This window comes from Coloeus monedula (genome assembly GCF_965178545.1).
Source record: "Coloeus monedula genome assembly, chromosome: 26".
Lineage (NCBI taxonomy): Eukaryota > Metazoa > Chordata > Aves > Passeriformes > Corvidae > Coloeus > Coloeus monedula.
Window position 1 is genome coordinate 5,283,696 of NC_138806.1, and position 23,236 is coordinate 5,306,931.

Here is a 23,236-nt window from a genome sequence, read left to right on the forward strand (position 1 = left end):
CAGCCCTGCTGTTGGATTGGGGGGGTGTGGGGGTGAAGGTGCTGGGTGTGTAATTTTGTGTAAATACAGGAAATAAATGGAATTATCTACGGAGTGAGCTCGGAGAGGCTCGTTGTGGGGTGGGGAAGAGCTGGGATATCCCCAGGGAAGGGGCTGGAGAGGAAATCCAGCAGTGGAGGGGTTTGGTGGCCAAGGTTGGAGGGAAAGGCCATCCTCCCTAAAATGCCACACTCCACCCAAAAATCCCTTTTCATTCAGAGCCAGGGCTGGAGAACCTCCCAGAATCCCAGGTTTGGAGGGAAGGGACCTTAAATCCCATCCAGGGATACCTTTCCTTATCCCAGGCTCCAACCTGGCCTGGGACACTTCCAGGGATCCAAGGGCAGCCACAGCTGCTCTGGGAATTCCATCCCAGCCCCTCCCCACCCCTCACAGGGAATTTCTTCCCATTATCCCCAATATCCCTGCCCTCTGGCAGTGGGAATCCACTCCCCTCATCCAGTCATTCCTTGTAAAACTCTCCGTGCCTCCTGTAGCTCCTTCAGGGACTGGAATCTGCAATGAGGTCACCCCAAAAATCCGCTTTTCCAGCCTGAACAATCCCAATTCTCTCCTCCGTCTGAGTTAAGGAAAAAAAAGGAAAAGTTAGGGGAAAAAGTTTAAGGAAAAAAGAAAAAGTTAAGGAAAAAATTTTAAGGAAAAAAGGGGGGAGAAGGGAATGGGATGAGAAGCCTTGAACTATGCTGGAATTCTCCCCTCCTTCCTCTCCAAGATCGATTTTTAATAACACAAGGAGCCAGAGACACTTTTCTAGATCAGGCACAGGTTAAAAAAGAATCCCCCAAATTAGCCCACACCTCCAAATCCCACCCCAAAAATGATCCTCAGCCTCCCATTCCAGGCCCTCAGCCTCCCAATCCCAGCTCCCAGTTAAGGAATTCCATCCCCTCCTGCCCTGAGCTCCACCAGACACAACCACGGGGGGATCTGAGCTCCCACACTCGGCCCCAGGCGCCTCCTCAGCTCCTGAGCGAGGCAGAGGCTCCGTGGAAAGAGGATTTTTGTTGTTTTTCACCAGGAACAGAGGGATTGTGACACCCCCTGACTTCCCAAAGGACATGGCAGGGATTCCACTGCTGGCTCCTCTCCCGGCACAGCACAAAGAGCAGCTCCTGCCCTCCCCAAAAGCAAAAGGAGCCACAACTCTTTTTGTTTTTATTTGCTCTGCAAAATTGCTCTCAAGGAAGAAATCAAAATTCCCTGAACTCTCCCACGCTCTGGAAGCGGCTGAGTTAAAAAGCAGGACAAGAAGGAGGAAAAAGGGGTTTGGTTGGTTGTTTTTTTGGGCTTTTTTGGGGTGACCAGGGAGGATTTTGCTCAGTGAGTGAGGGGAATTGGCTGAGCAGAGCAGGAATAGAGAAGGAGCCTCACAGGTTTATTCCCAACCATGGAAAAAGAAGTGTTTTCCCAAGGCAGCCATCCTGGAAAAGCAGGGCCAGCTGCAGATGTCCCCGTGTCCACAGGATGGTGCCAGTCCCTCAGTGACAGCACCACCACCACCAACCCCAGCCCTTGAAAAACTGCCTTGAGAAGAGCCAAAAACGCAATTAAATCCAATTATCAGCAGTGCTGCAGCTCCTCTGGGCAACTCTAACAGCAGCACCCCCCTCCCACAGAACTCGATTTAAAGTTTTCCTGGTTTCTGTTAAAAAAAAAAAAATAAAAAAAAACCAAAACCAGGAGTTTGGGAATCAGCAAAGAGAGGGAGAGAGGATGGGAAAAGATTGTGCCAACACTGATTGTGCCAAAACTGCCGCTGGTGGAAGTTTTAATGACTGACCAGCAGGTCTGTGACACCTCCCGTGGAGGGGACAAACATCCCAACGTCGGGACAGGCTCCCAGGGGCTCTCCCAAGGGAATTCCAGGACAGAGGGTGGCCTGTGGATGCTCCTGAGGCTCCTCATCCTCACGGAAACACAGCGAGGGGGAAGCTGGCAGCACCCAGAGTCTGCTGGGACGGAGCCCAGCTCTTCCCAGAGCTCACCCAGATCCCCCTCCCAAGCCCCTCCGGCTCCTTGAGGGATAAATTTGGAGGGACTGGAGCCCATTCCTGAAGCCACTTGGCTCGCAGGGAAGGCACAGCCACATCCAAGAGATATTCCCAGTCCTCCCTGCTGGCCTGTTTGCTGTCCCTGCCCACCATTGCAGAACTTCCTACTTCACTTCTTCGTGCTCCTGGGAGGGATCCAGGGCTGGGCCAGGAATCATCACCGTCTGGAAAAGCGAGGGATAAAAATCAGCAGGAGGCAGAGCAGCTGTGGGGATGATCCCCATCACAGAGCAGGAAAAAGGGGGAGCAGAGGGCTCTGGAAAGGGAAAAAAGGGGGATCAGATGGAGGCAGGAGAAGGGAATGGGATGAGAAGCCTTGAACTACACTGGAATTCTCCCCTCCTTCTTCTCCAAGATCGATTTTTAGCAACACAAGGAGCCAGAGACACTTTTCCAGGTCAGGCACAGGTTAAAAAAGAATCCCCCAAATTAGCCCACACCTCCAAATCCCAGCCCAAAAATGATCCTCAGCCTCCCATTCCAGGCCCTCAGCCTCCCAATCCCAGCTCCCAGGGGACAATTCCATGGACATTCCCAACAGCTCTGCCTGTGGATGAACCCCCCTCCCCCACCTTCCCCTCAGCTTTATCCAGGATGATCCCCAGGGATTTTTCCAGCCTTTTCCCACCTTCAGGATGGGATCCTTGGGCGGGGCCCACTCTGGGATGATCTTCCCGTGCATCCTCCACGTCCCGTGGGGGTTCACCAGGTACCTCTCAAACACGACGTATTCCAGAACATCCTTGGGAATCTCCTCCCCGCCGTACATGAGCCGCCCAAAGCGGTCGTAGATGGCCAAAATCTGTCAAAACATCCACAAAAAACCAGGATGGATGGGGTTTGGAGTGACCTGGGATAGTAGGAGGTGTCCCTGGATGGGATTTAAGGTCTTTCCAACCCCAAAAAAGCTGGGATTCTCTGTGCTGGGCTGGCAGCAGTTTGGGGTTGGCGGTACCAAGGTGAGGGATGGATTATCCAATGAGGAAAGGCTGGGAAAATTGGAATTGACCAACCTGGAGAAGGCTCTAGGGTGACCTAAATGTGACCTGAAGGAGCAGCCAGGAAACACAAAGAGGAACTATTGGCAAGGACAAGGAGAAATGACTCCAAACTAAAATTTAGATGGGATATCGGGAAGAAATTCCTCCCTGTGAGGGTGAGGAGGAGCTGGGATGGATTTCCCATCCCTGCCAGTATCCCAGGCCAGGCTGGAGCACCCTGGGCTAGTGGGAGGTGTCCCTGGCTGGGCTCTGAGCTCCCTTGTCCGTGCCCCCATCCCGGGAAGGGCTCACCTGGCGGCTGTGCATCCTCACTGTCACCTGAGCGTAGAGGTTGCCCCGGTTCATGATGCTGTCACAGCGCACATGAACCACCCTGGGCGGCTCCAGGGACTCCAGAAACCTCCAGCGGATGGTTTTGTACCTGTTCCCACGGACCATGTCCTGCCAAGAGAAATCAGCTGCTAATTAATAATTGTGATTAACGATTCGGTCCTTCCGGCGAGTGACAATCAGCTCCGGCTCGGTTTGGATGTGAACAGGACAGGAGAACTCCATAAATATTTTGGTTTTGTTGGTTAGTTTTGGGGTTTCCCTCCCAGCTCTTTGCTGTATCCAGAAGAAAAAAAAAAAAATGAGGCATCTCCAGGTTTAGAGAGCCTTAAAAAAAAAAAAGTGGGGAAAATCCATTAAAAATGAGGCAAACCATCAAATGTAGAGAGTTTTAAACACCATGGAAGCGACCCAGGCACTGATGGGGAGCAGGGACACGACCCAGGCAACAGCTGCAGCTGTGCCAAGAGATGCTTAGGTTGGATTTTAGGGAAAACTCCTTCATCCAGAGGGATTTTTGGGCACTGGAGCGGCTCCCCAGGGAACGGCCACGAGCCCAAACCTGGGAGGGTTTGGACAAGGCTCTCGGGGATGCACAGGGTGGGGCTGCTGGGATTGTCCTGGGCAGGGTCAGGGTTTGGAGCTGATGATCCCAGTGGGTCCCTTCCAGCTGGGGACACCCCAAAATTCCAGGCACTTACGGGGTAGCAGCGCTCGGTCACCAGGGAGTGAAGTTTCTGCTTGTTGAAGCTGCAAAGGGAACAGCCCCGGTCACTGCAGCACGGGAAAGGAGGTTCCACCCCAAATTCCTGCTTTTCCACCCCAAAATTCCTGCTTTCCCACCCCAAAATTCCTGCTTTCCCACCCCAAAATTCCTGCTTTCCCACCCCCCAAAATCCCTGCTTTCCCACCCCCCAAAATCCCTGCTTTCCCACCCCCCAAAATCCCTGCTTTCCCACCCCCCAAAATCCCTGCTTTCCCACCCCCCAAAATCCCTGCTTTCCCACCCCCCAAAATCCCTGCTTTCCCACCCCCCAAAATCCCTGCTTTTCCACCCCCAAATCCCTGCTTTTCCACCCCCAAATCCCTGCTTTTCCACCCCAAAATTCCTGCTTTCCCACCCCAAAATTCCTGCTTTCCCACCCCAAATCCCTGCTTTTCCACCCCAAATCCCTGCTTTCCCACCCCCCAAAATCCTTGCTTTCCCACCCCAAAATCCCTGCTTTCCCACCCCCCAAAATCCCTGCTTTCCCACCCAAATTCCTGCTTTTCCCCCACCAAATTCCTGCTTTTTCTCTCCTCAAATCCCTGCTTTTCCCACCCCGAATCCCTGCTTTTCACCCCCAAATTCCTGCTTTCCCCCCCCCCAAATTCCTGCTTTCTCCCCTCCCCAAATTCCTGCTTTTGTCCCCACCAAATTCCTGCTTTCCCCCTCCCCAAACTCCTGCTTCCCCCCCAAAATTCCTCCTTTCCCCCCTCAAATTCCTGCTTTCTCCCCTCAAATTCCTCCTTTCCCCCCTCAAATTCCTCCTTTCCCCCCTCAAATTCCTCCTTTCCCCCCCCCCCCAAATTCCTGGTTTTCTTCCTCAAATTCCTGCTTTTCTTCCCCAAATTCCTGCTTTTCCCCCATCACCACAGGGGTCAGGCAAGGGCCTTACTTTGCCAGGGAATTGTGAGCTTCAATAAATATCTCCTGGGCTTTCTCCGGGAAGGTTTTGGTGCTGAAATCCGGGTCGTGATCCTTGATCTTCCTCAGGCTGGGAAGGAAAAAAAAAAAACCAAATAAATAAATGAAGGAGAGAAGGAATTGGAGCTGTCCTGGATGTTTGGGATGATGGCAGCGATCCCACAGGATTCAATCCCAGCTTTCAGCAGCCGAGAACTGGAGATTCCCACCAAAAACCAAAACCTTCAGGTGGTCAGCAAACAACCAGACCCAAAGGATCCTAAAAAATCAGTGACACCGAACTGTGCCATAAATCAAATCCCTCCAGATGGGAGAGAATTTGCTGGAAGTCCTTGCAAGGAGTTTCAAAGATAAACCCAGACTTTTCCTGGAGTTTCAGTGCTGCCAGATTGTTGTTTATTAAGTTTTATCAGAGGAACTGAGCCACCAGCGTGACCCAGGTACAGCACAGAGCACAGAAAGCAGGAGAGAAGGCTCTCTATCAAGATTTACATGGCCTTTTAAAGATTATTTCACCAATAGTTACTAAAAACGAATATTATTTTCACTTTCCTACCAGTTATTCAGTAACACAGGCAGGAAATGCAGAATTCTCTATCCAATCATTCCAAACTACTTTTACTGCTGAACATGGAATAGCAGAGGAAGGAGAAGAAGGTTTGGAGAACAACAACAAGCCTCCATTTTGATCTTTTTTACTCTTATCTATTTACTACAAAGAGAAGCCCAAAACCTCTAAATTTTTCACCCTGTGACAATCTCACATGGTAGTCTATCACCTAATTAGTCTATCACCTAATTAGTCTATCACCTAATTCACACCACTGTACTTCTTAGTCTATCACCTAATTCACACCACTGCATTTTCTAGTTCTTGTTTGATCATTGGTAATTTTTTCCAAGGTTTGAGGCTAAAACAGTGCTGTTCAGGGGGGTTAAGAACCCCTAAAAACAGGCAGAGAAATCCTCTCAGCACTCTGGGTTCCTAGGAGTGCACAGCGTGGCCATTCCCAGCAGGACAGGTGGGAACATTCCCACCCCTGGGCAACCACAGCAACGGGAAAAGCAAGGAGGAAACAACCTCCAAATCCCAAAAAATCTCCCGGAAATCCCACAAGCCCAGGAATATCTCACAGCGACAGATGCAGGGAAGGCCGAGCAGAGCCGCTGCAGCAGCAGGCAATCAAGCTAATTAACTAACGAGGGGTACGTACGCCAGCTGGGAGGCCGCTGTTTGCCTCAGCTTCTGCATCTGCTGCTTCACCCCATCCCTGGACAGCGAGGTGAGGCGGGCATCGCCCTCGGGAGGGACGTAGGGATCCATGATTTCAGCTGGGAACGATGGAAAAGCAGCTCAGGAGGAGCCTCAGAGCCACCCGAAGCAAGGGGAGGAGGAGGTGAAATCAGAGCACGCAGAGAAGCCCTGGGCTAAACTCGCTGCTCGCCCCTCCCAGCCCAGGGAAAAGGGGAGAAAAGGCTTCGAAGTGAAGTTTAGATGGGATTTTGGGAAGGAATCCATCCCTGGGAGGGGCTGGGATGGAATTCCCAGAGCAGCTGGGGTTGCCCCTGGATCCCTGGCAGTGCCCAAGGCCAGGCTAGGAGCAGCCTGGGGTTGGGGAAGGTGGCCCTGCCCGTGGCACTGGAGGGGCTTTCCCAAGCCGAACCAGGCTGGGATTTCAGGAGTCGAGGCACAAAGGCACCAACAGCTCCGGAGATGAGGCAGGGAAGCGTCTCTGCCCCGGCCAGAAGGAAAAGTGGGGAGTTGAGCCTCACTGCGTCTGCTTCTCCCATCTCCCGGCCCAAGCTGACCCCACGTTTTGCCCTACCCGTGCAGGCCAAGTAGAAGGTGCGCTCTATGCGCTCATCGGGGAAGATCGGCGCCGCGGATCTGAGCCTCCTCTCCTTCTCCTCAGGGCTCAGCTCTCGGGCCCATTCGGGCAGCCGCGGACACCTCCTCCTGCTCCTCACCGGGACAACCACACAGGACAGAGCCGCTCCGGGACGCAGCAGGGACTCCGCAGCCTGAGGCAAGGCAACAACAGAGCCCGGAGTGAGCCCAACACCCGGAGTGAGCCCAACACCGCCAGCACCTTCATTTATTTCCCCTCACGCCTCGCACGCGCTACCCGGGCCAGTGCCTTCCGCGCTCTACCCTCCGCCCCCAGCACCCACACCGCTCATCCCGCGACCCTACAGCCACTCCCCGCACCCTCCCCACAGCCTCCCGCAGCTCCTCGGTGCTCCTCATCCCCCTCCTCCCGGCTCCACCTTCCAGCAGAGCCGCGGGGCCTTGCGGCCCAGCCCCGCCGCCATGGCGGCCGCCATCTTTCCCCCTCCGCGGGGGATGGCGGGAAGGCGGGCGGGGCCGCGCGCGCGGGGATGTGGGCGGGGCCGAGCGCGCGGGGATGTGGGCGGGGCCGCGCGGGGCGCGCGCGCGGGGGGAAGGGGCGTGGCCGGCGGGAGCCCGCGCCGCGCCCGCGAGTGGAAAATTCCATCGGCTGCGGAGCCCGGGGGGGCGGGGCCAGGGCAGGAGGCTCCGCCCAACCCCCCCACCCCCCCAACCCCCCCCCCCCCGAGCGCGCGGAGGGGGGACCCCCGTACGTGGTGCAGTACGGGGGGCGGGGAGGGGAGGGGGGGTCCCGGGCACCGGGGAACGGAGGGATGTTACCCCCCCACCGGTCACGTGCGACAGGCGCGGGACCCCCACCCTGCCCCTTGCTGGGGATGCTGTGGGTGCCGGAGCCCCCCAGACCTGCAGGACCCCCCTCCCCCCCCACGCCCCCGGACCTGCAGAGACCCATCCCAAACCCGCAGGGCCCTGCCAGGCCTTCAGAGCCCCCCCCCCCCGGACCTGTAGAGCCTCTCAGAATCCGCAGAGCCCCCCCCCCCCCCCCCCAGGCCTGCAGAGACCCCCCCCCCACCCACTCCGGACCTCCAGATTTGTCCCCCCAGACCCGCAGGGCCCCTCCGCCTACGTGGAGCACCCCCGGACCTGCAGGGACCCCCCTTCGACCCGCAGAACCCCCCCTCGGACACGCAGAGCCCCCCCCCAGACCTGCACAGCCCCTCTCGGACCCGCAGAGCCCCCCCGGACCTGCACAGCCCCTCTCGGACACGCAGAGCCCCCCCAGACCTGCACAGCCCCTCTCGGACCCGCAGACCCCCCCCCCCGCCAGGTTCCTGCACCCCCCCCCCCAGAAGCTCAGAGGGTTTTGTCCGATGCTTTTGGGATTTGGCATCACAGCAGCCCCTGGCGCCGGTGGTGGAGGAGGGGTCGCGGGCAGGGGTCCCTCCAGATGTCCCCAGGACAGGCTGGCACACCGGGATGCTGCGGGCAGGGGGGGGATGGAGGGCAGGGATCCCTCCGAATGTCCCTGGGACAGCCCAGGATGCGGCACCCCCGGGATGCTGCCGGCAGAGCGGGGTTGGGGGGAAAAAGCTCGGGGGGTCCTTCCAAATATCCCGGGGACAATCCGGGATGCAGCACGCCCGCCCTAACACGAAGCAGCTCATCCCAAACCCTCTTCCCTTGAAACCCCATCCCTGGGAGAGCAGCAGGGACACCCTGGGGATGCTCATCACCCGCCCACGCCCGCTCGGCGAGGCCCCGGCCCGGCCCGCGGAGCCAAAGGCGAGCCCAGCCCGGGGGTGCGAAGCCCGGGGGCTCGCGGGGGGCTCGCGGGAGGCTCCGGCCGCGCTCGCTGCGCCTGGCCCCGCTCCCAGTTTGCTTTGGGGACTGTTGATCTTGGCTCCGAGGACGCGTTGCTCCATCGGACAGCTGGTTAATGTGTAGTGACGGCTCCGCTGTGCCCGAGACCGTTGATCCCGGCCCGCGCTCTTATCTGAGCCGGCGGCGGCGGGGACGAGCCGGGAGCGGCCGTGCGGGGCCGTGCCGGGGGGCGCGGGGGCAGCCGGGGCCCCCCCTGGGTGGGGGGGGGAGGGATCGAGTCTGCAGCCCCCCCCCAGCACCTCCCAAAATTTGGCGTGATGCTCACTGGGGTGGGGGGGGAATAGGAGAGAGTGGGAAAACTGGAGCCCTCTGGAAAACAGGGATGGAGCCCCGGGGCTGTGGAGCCACTCCTGGAGCAGCCGGGGCTGAGTCACCGCCCCCAGAGCCCCACGGCCCCGGCGCTTTCCCACGGCTCCGGACTCGTGGGGCTGGATTTTCCCAGCCCAGCTGGCTCTCCCGGCTGCCCTGGGATGCCATCCCGGCCGGTTTCACCTCCGTGGGCAGCGTGGCAGGGCTCTGGAACCCCTCTGGAGCCACGTCCTTGCCCGTGGGGGGCTCCTGGGGGGCTCGGACCAGGAGCATCCCTGCGGCAGTTTGGGGTGGGGCCGTGGTGATGATGTCCTCATCCCACCTGTGCCCTTCCCCTTGCAAAACCACCACGCGGGGATTTGTCCCGTGGGAGAGCGGGATCAGGGCTGGGATCAGGGCTCAGCACCCGCCCAAAAGTGTCCCCGCCAGCTCCAGGCAGGGGCTTGGCCACATTTGCTTCCATCCTTGTGCAACTTGTCCCAGGTGCCCGGCGGTGAGGCGGGAGGGGACGGGCAGAGCCGCACGCACACACGGAGAGACGAAAAGCCAGGGAAAAACGCCTCCCAACCCCCCGGGAATGACCCGCGGAGCGAGAGGCCCCAAGAGCTTCGAGCGCTGTTGTCCCCGTGCTCCCGAATACCAGAGATTCCAGCCCTAAGCCGGCGGCCCAGACCTGCGAGGCAGGATTAGCCGGTGCCCTCCGGCTGCTCCCGCTCCCGGCAGGAACGGCGAAAACTCCGGCGAGAGAGAGGGAGAGAAGAAAAGAAAAGAAAAGCCTCCTCGCTTGGGAATTTTTTTTTTCCTTTCTTCCCCTTTTTCCCCCCCACCTCCTTGTTTTTTCCTAACTAGAAGGGAGCACTGACAGCGGTTGGTGGCTGCAGAGGCTCTGGGCTAATTACAGCTCCTGGCTTCCACCCCGTCCGTTTGTCCGCGGGCCCTCCCCAGTCTGGCACTGCAGGAGAACCCGGTTTGGTCGGGACACGGCGGAGGAGGCGGCTTCCCCCCGGCTTTCTCCGTGGAGCCTCGCTCTTTCTTCCTTCCTTCTTTTTTCTTTTTTTTTTTCCCCCTGGATTCTTGCTGACAGCAGCATCTGTCACCTCACAGCACCGCCCGTGCGGAGCAGCACCCGTGGAAAGCGCCCCAGAGCCCTTTGCAAAGCACAAGCCCCGTGGCCACCGCGGCCACCGAGACCCCCCCCTTCACCTCCCTTGCGTGGCTGGAGGGCACCCAGTGACCCCGCGGCCATCGGGGATGGGAATTAAAGCTCAGAGGAGACAATCCCCTCCGCTTCCCTCCCGCGGAGCCGAGCAGCTCTGCTCCAGGAATAGTTTTATCCTGCCCCTGACCTTCCCGTGGCTCTGCCAGCGACAGTCACCCGTGGCCACACGCGGTGCCAGCACCGAGGCGAGGCGGGAGGAGACGGGAATTTTGCCCTGGCAAAGTCCCCCGGCACGGCTGTGGCACAGCTGGCCTTCATCTGCTGCCCGGTTGCGGTGGCCTCGGGGTGTCCCCAGCGTGGCACGGCCGGGCTGAGTCCAATTCCATCCATCCCGGCTGCAAATCCCGCATGGAGCCTCCTCGCCAAACCGCGGGGTCCAGCCCTCCCCTGGCTGAAGGGCAGACGGGACTTTCCGCCCAGACCCCGCCAGGATTCCCTAAAACCTCGAAACATTCCCTGGGCCAGGTCCTGGCCCCGCTGTCCCCACACCCCGCAGCCTGCCCTGTGTCCATCCCCGGGTCCGTCCCCGTGTCCCGCGGGGCTCCGCACCCCGCCGAGGCGCCGGGAGCCGGCAGGACGGAGCAGGGCGGCAGCTGCCTGAACCCCCCGCGCGGCTCCAGCTGTTTCCAGCTGTTCCCTTGTCTCCCTTTCCCTCCCCGGGGCTCTGCAGCACAATGCGGCCCCGCGGCAGCCCCGGATGAACCCGGGCTCGGCAGCGCTTGGTTTTTGTAACCATGTGCTGAGAGAGCTGTCTGTACTTTCTCCCTGCCCCAGTTCGTGCCTCCGGCTCCTCCAGGTCTCAGCGAATCCCTGCTCCCTCCCTGAATCCTTCTTCCCTCTCGAATCCTATTCCCCTCCTCAAATCCCATCTCCCTCCCTCAAATCTCTACTCCTCTCCTCAAATCCCCGTTCCTTCCTCAAATCCCCATTCCTGCCTTGAATCCCTGCTCCCTCCCTCCCTGGCTCGGCACTGACTTATCTTTTTTAAACAGCAAAGTTTACCACTTTTACACAAAAATAAATCTCGTTGGGGAAGGAATGGGATAAAAAACCAAGGTTCAATCCCAGTTTCCAGTGGTGGAAGGCTAAGGATGATTCCCAACTTCTGACAGTTGTGCTTCCTCCTTAAAACAAGGGAGGTTGTGGCACCCCCAAGCCCTTCAGAGCACTTTTGTGGGCTGAGATTAATTAAATCCATATTTAACGCCTCATGGAGGCAGCGGATGAGTTCCTGGATCCAAACTCCAGAGCAGGGCTGGGGCTGCCACCCCAGAAGCGACAGAAATTTTTCACCCTTCCTTTTATTTTTTTCCCATATAAAAGCCTTTATTGTGGATTTTTAAGCTTCCTGCTGGTGTTTGTCACACTCCCAACCAGCCATCCTGCAGTATTTCCCTGGAATACTGCTCTCTGCACCGTGTGCATGGCTTTTCCAGCTGGATTCCTCACGGAGCATCTTCCAGGAGACCCTGGAACGTGCTGGGGAAGTCCCAAAGGGCTGCAGGAGACCTTGGGGGTCTTCCTGCGCAAGAAATTCAGATTTTATTTATTTGTTTTATTTTATTTGTAGGATGTGAGCCTGGCCACAAAGGGTTTTCCTGGGAGGGTTATCCTGGAAGTCCTGCAACACCCAGGATTCACCTGGATGCTGCACTTCAAGCATGAGGAAGAAGAGGAGGAGGAGGAAGAGGAGGAAGAGAATGGTCGTTGGTTTAGGGTGGGGAGAAAACCAACCCCACGTCGCTGCCCAGACAAGCCCGGTGGACAGGACCCCTCCCTGCTCCACACATCCCATTTTTGTGGTGAAATCCAAGAGGTTTTTATCTGATTTCACCATTTTTCAGCACTGGGGGTTGGCGATCGCTACACCCTGAGCTCCGCTGCCTTATCAGGGTCTGGGGGGCACAGAAGTGGCTGAATCCCTGGAGAAAGGGACCTGTGTCCTCCACATAGAAGTGACAGGAGCCGAGGAGTTCTCAGAGAGCTGGGCAGGATCATGGGAACCCTGGAGAAATCCCATGCACTGCTGGTTTGGGATCTGCTGGAAAAAGTGATCAATAAAATTAAAACATAGAGGAGAACAAAGGCAGCTCAATAACAGGGGCACCATTCCAGCTCTGCCCCCCCATCTGAGTGCACCGGGAGACCCAGGAGCCGTCATCCCCCTGAACTGGGAATACTGGGAGGCTCCACTAATGGGGTGCCCCACGTCACTGTCACCCCAAACTGTGTGAGCTGGGAGCCCCCTGCTAACGAGGTGCACCGTGCTATTTACCCCACCCAGACAGGGTGCACCGGGATCCCCCATTACCCGGATCATCCATTACCAGGGCCCACGAGGATCCCCCATTACCGGGATCCCCCGTTACCGGAATCCCCCGTTACCGGGGCCCACCGGGATCCCTCATTACCGGGATCCCCCATTACTGGGATCCCCGTTACCGGGATCCCCATTACCAGGATCCCCCATTACCGGGATCCCCATTACCGGGATCCCCCATTACCGGGATCCCCATTACCGGGATCCCCCATTACCAGGATCCCCCATTACCGGGATCCCCATTACCGGGATCCCCCATTACCAGGATCCCCCATTACCAGGATCCCCCATTACCAGGATCCTCCATTACCGGGATCCCCATTACCGGGATCCCCCATTACCGGAATCCCCCATTACCGGAATCCTCCATTACCGGGATCCCCATTACCGGAATCCCCAATTACCGGGATCCCCCATTACCGGGATCCCCCATTACCGGGATCCCCATTACCGGGATCCCCAATTACCAGGATCCCCCATTACCGGGATCCCCCATTACCGGGATCCCCATTACCGGGATCCCCCATTACCGGGATCCCCAATTACCGGGATCCCCCATTACCGGGATCCCCCATTACCGGGATCCCCATTACCGGGATCCCCCATTACCAGGATCCCCCATTACCAGGATCCCCATTACCGGGATCCCCATTACCGGGATCCCCCATTACCGGGATCCCCAATTACCGGAATCCCCAATTACCGGGATCCCCATTACCGGGATCCCCCTTACCGGGATCCCCCATTACCGGGATCCCCAATTACCGGGATCCCCATTACCGGGATCCCCCATTACCAGGATCCCCCATTACCGGGATCCCCAATTACCGGGATCCCCATTACCAGAATCCTCCATTACCGGGATCCCCCATTACCAGAATCCTCCATTACCGGGATCCCCCATTACCAGAATCCTCCATTACCGGGATCCCCATTACCGGGATCCCCATTACCGAATCCCCCATTACCGGGATCCCCATTACCGGGATCCCCATTACCGGGATCCCCCATTACCGAATCCCCAATTACCGGGGGAGGGGCGTGCCCAGCAGCCGCGCGCACAGTGGGCGTGGCCCAGAGAGGAGGCGCGGCCGCTCGGGGCGTGGCTTTGCGCACGCGCAGTTCCCGCCACCGCTTACGCAACTCCTCCCGTCGCCTTCCCCCCCCCCCCCCTCCCCCCCCCCCCGCCCGCCTCCCGCTCCTCGGGCCCCCCGCGCGCGCTACGTGCGCGGCCGCGTGGCGCCGCCGCGCGCACGCGCACGCGCCGTCCGCGTGCCTCCCTCCCTCACCACCGCCACCGCCACCCCCCCCCCCACCCCTCCCTCCCTCTCCGCTCTCCTCTCCCCGCACTCCCCCACCGGGGCCGCCTCGAGTCGGGAGCGCGCGCGCGCGCCCCCGCCCCTCCCTCCTCCTCCTCCTCCTCCTCCTCATCTTCCTCCTCCTCATCCTCCGCTCCCGCCGCTCCTCCCGCCGCTGCTCCCTCTCGGTGTGTCCGTGCGGAGCCGCCGCGTCGCCCTTCCCGCGCCCCCCCCGCCGCCCCCCGCCCCCCCCCCCCCCCCCCGCCGCCGCCGCCCCGCCGGGGGGGGCGCAGCCCCGCACCCCCCGCGCTCCCGCCATGCCGGAGAAGCGGCCGTTCGAGCGGCTGCCCGCCGACGTGTCCCCCCTCAACTATGGGCTCTGCCTCAAGCCGGACCTCATCGACTTCACCTTCGAGGGCAAGCTGGAGGCCGCCGTGCAGGTAGGGCCCCCCCCTGTTCCTCCTCATCCTCCCGCCCCGCCCCCAAGGGGTCCCGCCGGCCCGCGCCCTCTCGAGGGGACCCCTCAGTCGTCCCCCCCCCCCCCCCAGGGGACCCCCCCCCCCCCAATCCCCTCCTCATTCCTCCGGGGGATTTCCCCCCACCCCCGCCGCCCTCAGGGACACCTTTTCCCCCCTCAGGGGAGCCTTCTCCCCCCCCCTTCCCAGCCGTGCCCTGAGGGGCCCCTCAGCTCCGATCCCCCCTTTCCTCTGCGCTCAGCCCCAGGGCCCGGCCGGGCAGGTGCAGGGAGGCCCCTCGGGGCTCCCCCCGCGCCTTCTCCCTCTCTTTCCATTCAGAATGGATGGACAAACCCTCTCCAAACGCCCCAAAACCCCGCCGCGACCCCCTAAACCCGGCCCGGCTCGGGGGGGGGCCCCGCCCAGCCCCGCTGCGGCCCCCGCGGGTCCCCCCGGGCGGCTCCTCCCGGGCCAGAGCTGGCCTGGGCCGGGATGTGGGATAACCCCGGAGCTGTCGGGAACACCGGGATGTGCTCGGCCGGGATCCCCGGGAACCCCCAGACCCTCGGGGAGCCCCCCCCGTGCTGCCCTGCCCGGCCTCCAGCGCGCTGCCGGGCGCTCCGTGCAGGCGTGGGGATGGATCGGGATTTTGCTGGAAAAGCCAAATAAGCGATGAAAGGAGAAGTGCCCCCCCGGTGTGGCTCGGTAAGGGTAGGCCTCGGTGTCATGGAGAGCTGGGAGGAAGAGAGGCTGGGATAAGCGCCGGGAAAAAGGTTTGCGGACCCAAAACGCCGCGTTTTCTGCAAGGCAGGAAAAATCCTTCTCGCCGTGCTCGTGCTTCAGAGCCAGAACCAGTTTGGTGAAATCCTTCAAGTCTCCCAGTCATTCTCATTGGCTGCTCTGCCAAGATTTCCTGAATTTGCTTTCACGTCTTTTTTTTTTTTTTTTTTTTTCCCTTGTGATTTGAGGATAGGTACAGAATTATAAAGGGATAACTGGTTTTTGGTTCGGTTTTTTTTTTTCCCCTGAAAATTAGCTAGTCGCACAGAGAGAGCTTAAAAATATTTGAGGGAGATTTTAAATCTCGAGATGTGAGCGGATTTAAGCCTTGCTCTGATGAAGGGGGTGGTTAAACCTTGTTTTAAAGCGAGGTAATAAATGCAAGAAGGCAATAAACCTTTGCAGGGTATGAAGCACAGGTAGCGAGGAGGGCGAGTTCTTCCCTGGGGAGTGTCTGTGGGAACTGGGGAAGGCCCAGGGCTGGAGATGATGGGGAATCTTGTGACTTTGGGGACCTGGAGGAACCCAACCAGAGATGAGTAACTTTGTGTCATGTGACAGAAATATCGAAAACCTAAATCTCCTCGCGGATTTGGTCCTGGCTCAGGGGTTTGGCCCCAGCCTCGGGGCTGCTGCTGCCTTTAGGGGTTGTTTCGGTTTGAAAAAGGCCGGCTTGAGAAATTCCCGATGTCTTCCACCTTAATCCTGGCCACCTATTCCTGTCCTCGCACCCAGGGTGCTGCTCCTCGGCTCTGTTCCAGCTGTGGGGCTGTAAATGGGATCACTGAAATCACCCAGGTTAAAAATAACACTCGGGGGGAGGGGAGCAGTGGCTTTTTAAGCCACTGCTGAGGAGAGGAGTGGTGAACAGCAGCCTTGGGAACTTCTCTTGGATGCAGGAATAGCCAGAGGTTTCTCCCGGCAGGGGTGGTTGCTTTGCAGGTTGTACTCCTGTTGGAGGGGTTTTGGATGTTTTTGCTGTGTCCAGGTGAATTCCTGGAGCAGCGGATCCCCACCTGGAGCTGTGGAATCCTGCGCTTCCCCACCACCGAGATCATGGGCTGGGGAAAAGCAGTGACCCCACAGATTCCAGGCTGTAAAAAAAAAAAACCCCTTGTTCACATCCTGGAGAGCTGCTCTGGTGTTCTCACAGGCGAGAGGAAGGGGGGAAAAAAAGCAAAGCAAATCCGAACCCAGAGGGCGAGGTTTTTAAAACAGATCTAAGAATGTATCTTTATTTTGGATAACTTTTAACACCGGGAACCAAGGTGGCCCCCTCCCAGCTGCCTGGCAGTGAGGGCAGGGAAGTGGATCAGGGGTGAGTTCACCTGCTTGTGTAGGGTTGGGAACCTGGAGAGGTTTCCTGGGGCTGCCAGTGCACAAAACACAGGGAAATCCCAGAAAATGAGGGGGGAACTGCTCTACACCTTGATGGGGAGAGGGACAACCAGCTCACCCACAGGATGCTTTTTGTACAAGGCTTGATGAACGAAAAATAACAGCTGTTAGCATATTTTTATCGAGCTGGTCTAGAAAATAAGACATTTGGGTTCTTTTGGGGTCAAATGACTTTAATTAAGGACCTGCTGGCCCTTTCTACCTGCACCTTGTCCTGCAGTGGCATGGAGCTCACCGGGGATTTCTGTTTCCAGCATCACCTGAGAGCTTTGGAATTGCTGTAAACTCATCGAGGCAAAAGTGGGTTTGTGCTGAAACACAAAATTTTGATTTTTGGGTGGGGAAAGTACCACGTGCTGCCTCGTCTGGAGGATCCAGCTGTTGTTTTTTTTTAATACCTATCAATAATAATTGCCAGCTCCTCTGCTGCATCCCAGCTGGATAATGTGATCCACATCAGGTGCTTACACCGCTGATGCTTTCTGGGGTGAGTTCTGAGGTTTTGACACCAAAAAAACCACCCCAAAAAACCAGGAAAAGTTTCCAGAGCCTCCAAAGTGCTTTGTTTGCTTTGTTATTTGGCATCTTTAAGAGCAGAGTGGAATTAGTGCGGGCCGCGATGTTTAGTCAAGGTATTACAAGTAAACACTTGATCATTCTTACTCACTCCAGTGTTAGGATTTGCAGCCTTCTGTGGAGAATTTTTGGGCTTTCAAGCCCTAAAAAAATGTCCCACCCTCGACTTTGGGGCAGGACTCTTGTGTTGGCTTTAGGACCTATAAATAACTTGCAACGCTTATGTGCCACGATAAATAAATGTGGCACTCGCATGGCAACTCCAGATAATCTTCAGAGGATAAAACCTCTGGTGATGCAGAAGATAAGAGTGGCAGCAGGGACCAGGCTGATTCCAATGCCTGGGAAAAGGAGTGGGACCTGCTTGTGCTTTGTTGTGGCACTTGCCGTGTTCAGCTCAGGGAATTGTCCCCTCCTGGATAAAGGAATGATCCTGAAATCTGTCTCCTGCTAAGTTTAATTGCACAGCCCTTTTGGAGCTGTGCTTCTGAAGGCTCTGGTAACCCATATATTCAAATTTTGACCGGTTATTCCAGATTTTTAACTAATATAATTTGTGGCAACATGAATACTTTTGAAGTCCGCGCAGTTGTGTAACAATTACATAAACTGACAGTACATAATTCCCATTTATCACAGCTGAAAACCCCAAAAAATCCTTAAATGAACTATTTCACAAGGAACCCTTGGTCCCAGCTGGGACAAAGTGTGGCTGTGGGAGAGTCAGAGCTGGAACAGAGTCTCCTGCTCACACTCCGGTGATTGTTCTGCCACTTATGTCATCTTCCAGCATTTAAACTTGATTTGTTGAGGGCGTGGGGATGCCTCTCAATGAGCACAATTAAGATTGTGGGGTGGAAATGGTTCATTTACATTATTCCTCTGTTAGTTTGAGGTTTAATTATCCCAGCCCTGGCTCTCAGGGCCTGCTTATCAGTGCAGGGCACTTGCATTACTCAGTGCCTGGGTCAAACTTTTTTGTTCGTTTGTTTTTTCCCCACTCTGCTTTTGGCTCCTGGGAGGGCTGGAACAAAGAGGGGATGGGTGGCCCTGGTGTTGTCCAGCAGGAGTGACCAGCAGCAGAAACAAATGGCTGCCTCCAGCTTTAGGCTTTCAAATCCAACTTCTTAACGCTCCAAGGGATCGCCTGTGTGACACCAGCGAGGGACACCCTTGTCTCCCAGCTTCCTGGTGTTTCCCTGTCTGTAAATTCCCTTCCTTGGAGAGTCTCCTGGCGTGATTCACATCCCTGACTGGAAACTCCACCGAGGTGTTCCTTGGTCACAGAGCAACTGTCACAGAGCAACTTATCTCGGAAGAATTTACAACCTGGGCTCCTTCAAATACCTTCTGCAGCGCCTTTAATGGATCTCAGGGGTCCCCTGGTGTATTTAGCAATATTTAACTGGTTGTCTGCTGCTTTTTATCGGGTAATTATGCAATATCTGCTGGCCTAAGGAATGTATAGAGCGATCCTGCTGCACGCTGGTTAAAGGTTCATGGTGACACTCTGGTCTGTGATCCTGAGGAAATGGAGCTCGCTGGGTGTAGTATTTGTGCTCCTGGGGAGTGGGGAACTCGTCCAGGATAAATACCTGTGGTATCCACAATTGTAACTTGAGTTTCCAGCACGTGAAAATTAAACCTGGAGTGGAAGGTTGAAGGGTCTGGTGCTTCAAAGGCAACACTTCAGGGCTCTTCTTCTGTCAGCAGCTCAAAAATAGGTTTTTTTTACCCTTCTCCCCTCAAAAAGGGCTCTTTCAGCCCCGTAGTTCCTAAGGCTGAGGTGCTTGCAGTGATCACAAAAGGGGTTTACTCGTCCCTGTGAATCCGACACCTCTGGAGCTGGATGTGCTTTGGAACGAGGGGAATTTTTCCAGTGGCCTTGTTAATTTTACTCCTTGGCCACCAGAATTTGCTGGAGATGCAGGTTAATAAATCTCCTTATTCCTCTCCTCATTGAAGGTTTGAATTCCTACAAAAAGACACACCCTGCAACACAACCAGGAGTAAATTTAGTTGGCTATTTTTAGAGAGCAAATTGCTAAAAACACCCATGGTTGTTGTAGTGCTGCTTTTAGAAGAGGGCTCTGGAGCCATGTGACAAGATTTGAATTATCTGGGCTCTGGAGAATTAGTTTTGACTCCAGGAGATCCCTTTGGATGCACCTCATCCTGTATTTCAGGTAGGCTGGTGTTCAAATCCCTGCTCCTAATATCTTAAAAAGGTTTTTCCATCAAATCCTTCCCTGCTTTGACCACCGGTGAAAACCAAAAGCTTTACAGCACTTTTGGGTCTTGTTTGGCAAAGCCAAATAATCAACATTTTTAGCTCTTCTTCCATCAAATGGAAAACTTTTGGGGGGGGAATTTCAGCTGTTTGCTCCTGCTGGCTGAGCTTTCCCTTCCCTGCTCATGGTGCCTGAGTCTGGCTGATCTCAAAACAGGTGTTTGAATTCTGATTAATTCAGTATTCAATTTAACTCATCAAAAGCCAGAAGTTTCCAGTCTTGAAGCATTCCTCCAGATATTCCTCTTGGTCTACCCGATTTCTGAGCAGTGCAGAACTGCTCTTCTCTCAATTAACCTTTTCTTGCTGAAAAGGAAATTTATTATATTTGTAATATTTATTATATTCCAGAGCAAGGTGAAGCAGGGTGACAACCCCCACGTGTCCCCCTTGCTGTCTGCTTATACCTCACGCAGAAATCTGCTTTTTTTTTTGGCCTTTAATACATAAAAATCACTGCTGGAACAGAATCTCTGCCTTCTAGAACGTGGCATTACAGGAAGAAAAAAGCATTTTGGAGGGATAAAAGCCACCAATTCATTTTCAGGCTGTCCCTGGTGACATCAGGGGGTCATAAGTGAACTAAGCTGGGGCAGGTTCTGCCCCTGCTTTGCTTTTGTTCTCACAGGTGTGTCTGCACTTCAGTGCATCTCAGGGAGGAGATCTCCTGCTGGAGCCTGGGTGGCAACAGGAAAAATTTATTTTCCCCTCTGAACTAAATCCTGAGAGTCTCAGAAGGTGCCAGGCACTGCAGGCAGAATTCCTGCCTGTACAGTGAATTTTGTCCCTTTTTTTGTGGGGGAGATCTAGAGGCAGAATTCCTGCCTGCACAGTGAGTTTTGTCCCTTTAGAGGCAGAATCCCTGCCTGTACAGTGAATTTTGTCCCTTTTTTGGGGGGGGGGGATCTACAGGCAGAATTCTTGCCTGTATAGTGAATTTTGTCCCTTTTTTGGGGGGGGGATCTACAGCCAGAATTCCTGCCTGTACAGTGAATTTCACCCTTTTTTTGGGAGTGATCTAGAGGCAGAACTCCTGCCTGTACAGTGAGTTTTGTCCCTTTAGAGGCAGAATTCCTGCCTGCACAGTGAGTTTTGTCCCTTCTGCCTGCACAGTGAGTTTTGTCCCTTTAGAGGCAGAATTCCTGCCTGTACAGTGAATTTCACCCTTTTTTTTTGGGGGGGGGGGGGGAGATCTAGATACAGAATCCCTGGCTGTACAGTGAATTTCACCCATTTTTTGGGAGATCTAGAGGCGGAATTCCTGCCTGCACAGTGAATTTTGGGAGAGCTGGATACAGAATTCCTGTCTGTACAGTGACTTTTGTCCCTTTTTTGGGAGATTTAGAGGCAGAATTCCTGCCTGTACAGTGAATTTTGTCCCTTTTTTGGGAGATTTAGAGGCAGAATTCCTGCCTGTACAGTGAATTTTGTCCCTTTAAAGGCAGAATCCCTGCCTGCACAGTGAATTTCACCCCATTTTTGGGGGGGAAGAGTTGGAGAATGAACTTTTTTTTTAGCCTCCTGCCTCATTTATCCCTTTAGATATTTCCTAGTACGCCGCACTCTCCTAAAACTGGCTTGATAGAGGTAGGAAGTGAGGGAAAAAAAGATCTAAAAATAGGTAATTGCCTGTTTAAGGAGCCTCTGGATTGTCTCTGCTTAAACCTAAACTTTCTTATTTTGCAGGCTCAGTGCTCCACTGAAAGTTGTGTCCTCGGAAGAGGTTTTTTTTTTTAAGATCAAGCCCATTGTTAAGCTCACATTGTCTGCAATTTGGACAGCTCTTAACGCAGCTTCAGCCCCGAATCCAGAGAGATTTGGATTCATAGATTGAATAAAGGTCTCTAGACATTTATAAAAGCTTTTCTCATTCTGATTTTGCTGCGCTTTAGAAAACCTTGAGAAACCCCAAGCTCCAGTATTGTGGTGAAAACTGTTGAGCTTTGCTTTTTTGGGTTTGGGGGAGCTTTGTAAGTTTTCAGTTTCATGCACTGAGAATTGAAAGAGAAAAAAAAAAAAAAAGTAGATTTCAGGTTGTAAATCTTTCCTGGAAGCATCAGATCTACCCTGTGTTAGACTGATAGGCTTGCTCTCAGTGCTTTGCAAACATGTTTTCACAGTCAGGTTGGGTTTATTAATTAAAATTAATTTGATTTTAATTCCCATCAAGAGGCAACGTGGTGAAAACGACGGTGCTGCACCTCTCAGTGTGACACCGCTGCAGGGGAGCAGGACTTGGGAAGAGGCACCAGCAGTTACTCTGCTCAGAAAGTGTAAACCTTTACATAATATTTATTTAAAAACCCATTCCATAACTGGGAATGAGACAGATTTGTTAGGTTAGAGAGGTTAGGGAAAAACTCCTGGCCGGGTTGGGGGTGTGTGGGGTTGGCTCTCCTTGGATGAGGGGATGGAGCGTTCTTAGGGATGTGGGAACACCTATCAAACCACACATTTAAATTCCTTAATCCTCCCTTATCAATGAGCAGACTCCAATTTTCTGCCCCAGGTGACTGAGGAGCCATTCCTGGCTCTGCACTGATGATTTATTCCCAGCTCCTCCTCTCACTCACATCCCGGGCCTTGATGGCACAGGGAGGCAAGTGGGGGGACACCTGAACCTTTTATTGTGGCTTTATCAACAAAATAAAATCATAAACCCTGCCTTTCCTGTGCTGCCTGGGAGGTGAGCTGGCCTGAGCACGCACAGGGGTGGAGCAGATCCAGCTCCTGGTGCGCAGAGGCTTGGAATGGTGGAATTTGGCTTGGAAGGGAGCTTAAATCCCATCCATTCCCACCCCTGCCTTGAGCAGGGACTCCTTCCACTGTCCCAGGCTGCTTCAATGGGCACTTCCAGGGATGGGGCAGCCTCAGCTTCTCTGGGAAATCCATTCCAGCCTCTCCCCACCCTCACAGGGAGGAATTCCTTCCCAATATCCCATCCAGCCCTGCCCTCTGGCAGTTTAAACCTATTCCTCCTTGTCCTGACCCTTGCAAATAGTCCTTCATCTTTCTTCCAGGCACCTTTCAGGTACTGGGAGACGCAAACCTTCTCCAGGCCGAGCCATCCCACTTTTCCCAGCCTTTCCTCACAGCAGAGCTGCTCCATCCCTCTCCATCCACCTCTGTGACCTCCTCTGGACTCTCTCCGTGTCCTTCCTGTGCTGAGATCCCAGAGCTGGAGGCAGCTCCAGGGGGTTCCTGGTTCAGACATGGATACCTGGAATGATGTGTCCAGGTGTTAACAGGGCATTTTAAAGGGGGAAAAAAAGAAAGGGATAGAGGTCTTTAGGCTTCAAGGAACTGACTCTGGGCTAGGAGGCAGTTTCTTCGTGCCTGGGTTTAATCTGGTTGGCTCTTACAGAAATTTTTGCTCCTTTACTGAAAGAACTGGTGGTGTCTCCTGCTAGAAACCAAATCCTGGGCAAGCAGAATTCCCATCTTGATCCAGTGTGATCATTCTGGTGGTTTCAGCCGTAAATTTCTGAATAACTCCCGGTTTAACTCCCAAATATTTTACCCCTTTGTAATTAATTTATATTTCATTTGAATTCCTCTGTATTCAGGCTCTCGCATTCAAACAGGGAACTGGCACAGCCCCACGGTTTATTCCTACGCTGGGAGCTGGCACTTGGTAAATAAAGCAAAGTGTGTGGAGCCAAGAGCTGGCAGAAGGGAAGCTCCCAGGAAAATGGGAAGGAGAATCTCCTGGCAGATGTTTTTAAGCTGAGG

The 23,236-nt window shown here is 55.2% G+C and overlaps 2 protein-coding genes across 2 annotated transcripts in view; one reads left to right on the top strand and one right to left on the bottom strand.

Annotated features, from left to right (window-relative positions):
• Positions 1–1,414: 1,414 nt before the first annotated feature.
• On the bottom strand, positions 1,415–7,473 carry MRPL45 (mitochondrial ribosomal protein L45). Its single transcript, XM_082297161.1, has 8 exons — positions 7,398–7,473; positions 6,956–7,151; positions 6,344–6,461; positions 5,101–5,199; positions 4,144–4,192; positions 3,404–3,553; positions 2,740–2,913; positions 1,415–2,275 (listed from the first exon to the last, which is right to left on the bottom strand). The coding sequence occupies exons 1-8, from the start codon at positions 7,452–7,454 to the stop codon at positions 2,216–2,218; spliced, it is 903 nt and encodes a 300-aa protein (XP_082153287.1). The 5' UTR covers positions 7,455–7,473; the 3' UTR covers positions 1,415–2,215.
• A 6,751-nt stretch (positions 7,474–14,224) lies between these two features.
• Positions 14,225–23,236, top strand: part of NPEPPS (aminopeptidase puromycin sensitive) — a 47,678-nt gene continuing 38,666 nt past the window's right edge. The window contains exon 1 of the mRNA XM_082297581.1: positions 14,225–14,445. Within this exon, the coding sequence (XP_082153707.1) occupies positions 14,323–14,445 (123 nt within the window). The 5' untranslated portion in view covers positions 14,225–14,322. The remainder of the gene's footprint in view (positions 14,446–23,236) is intronic.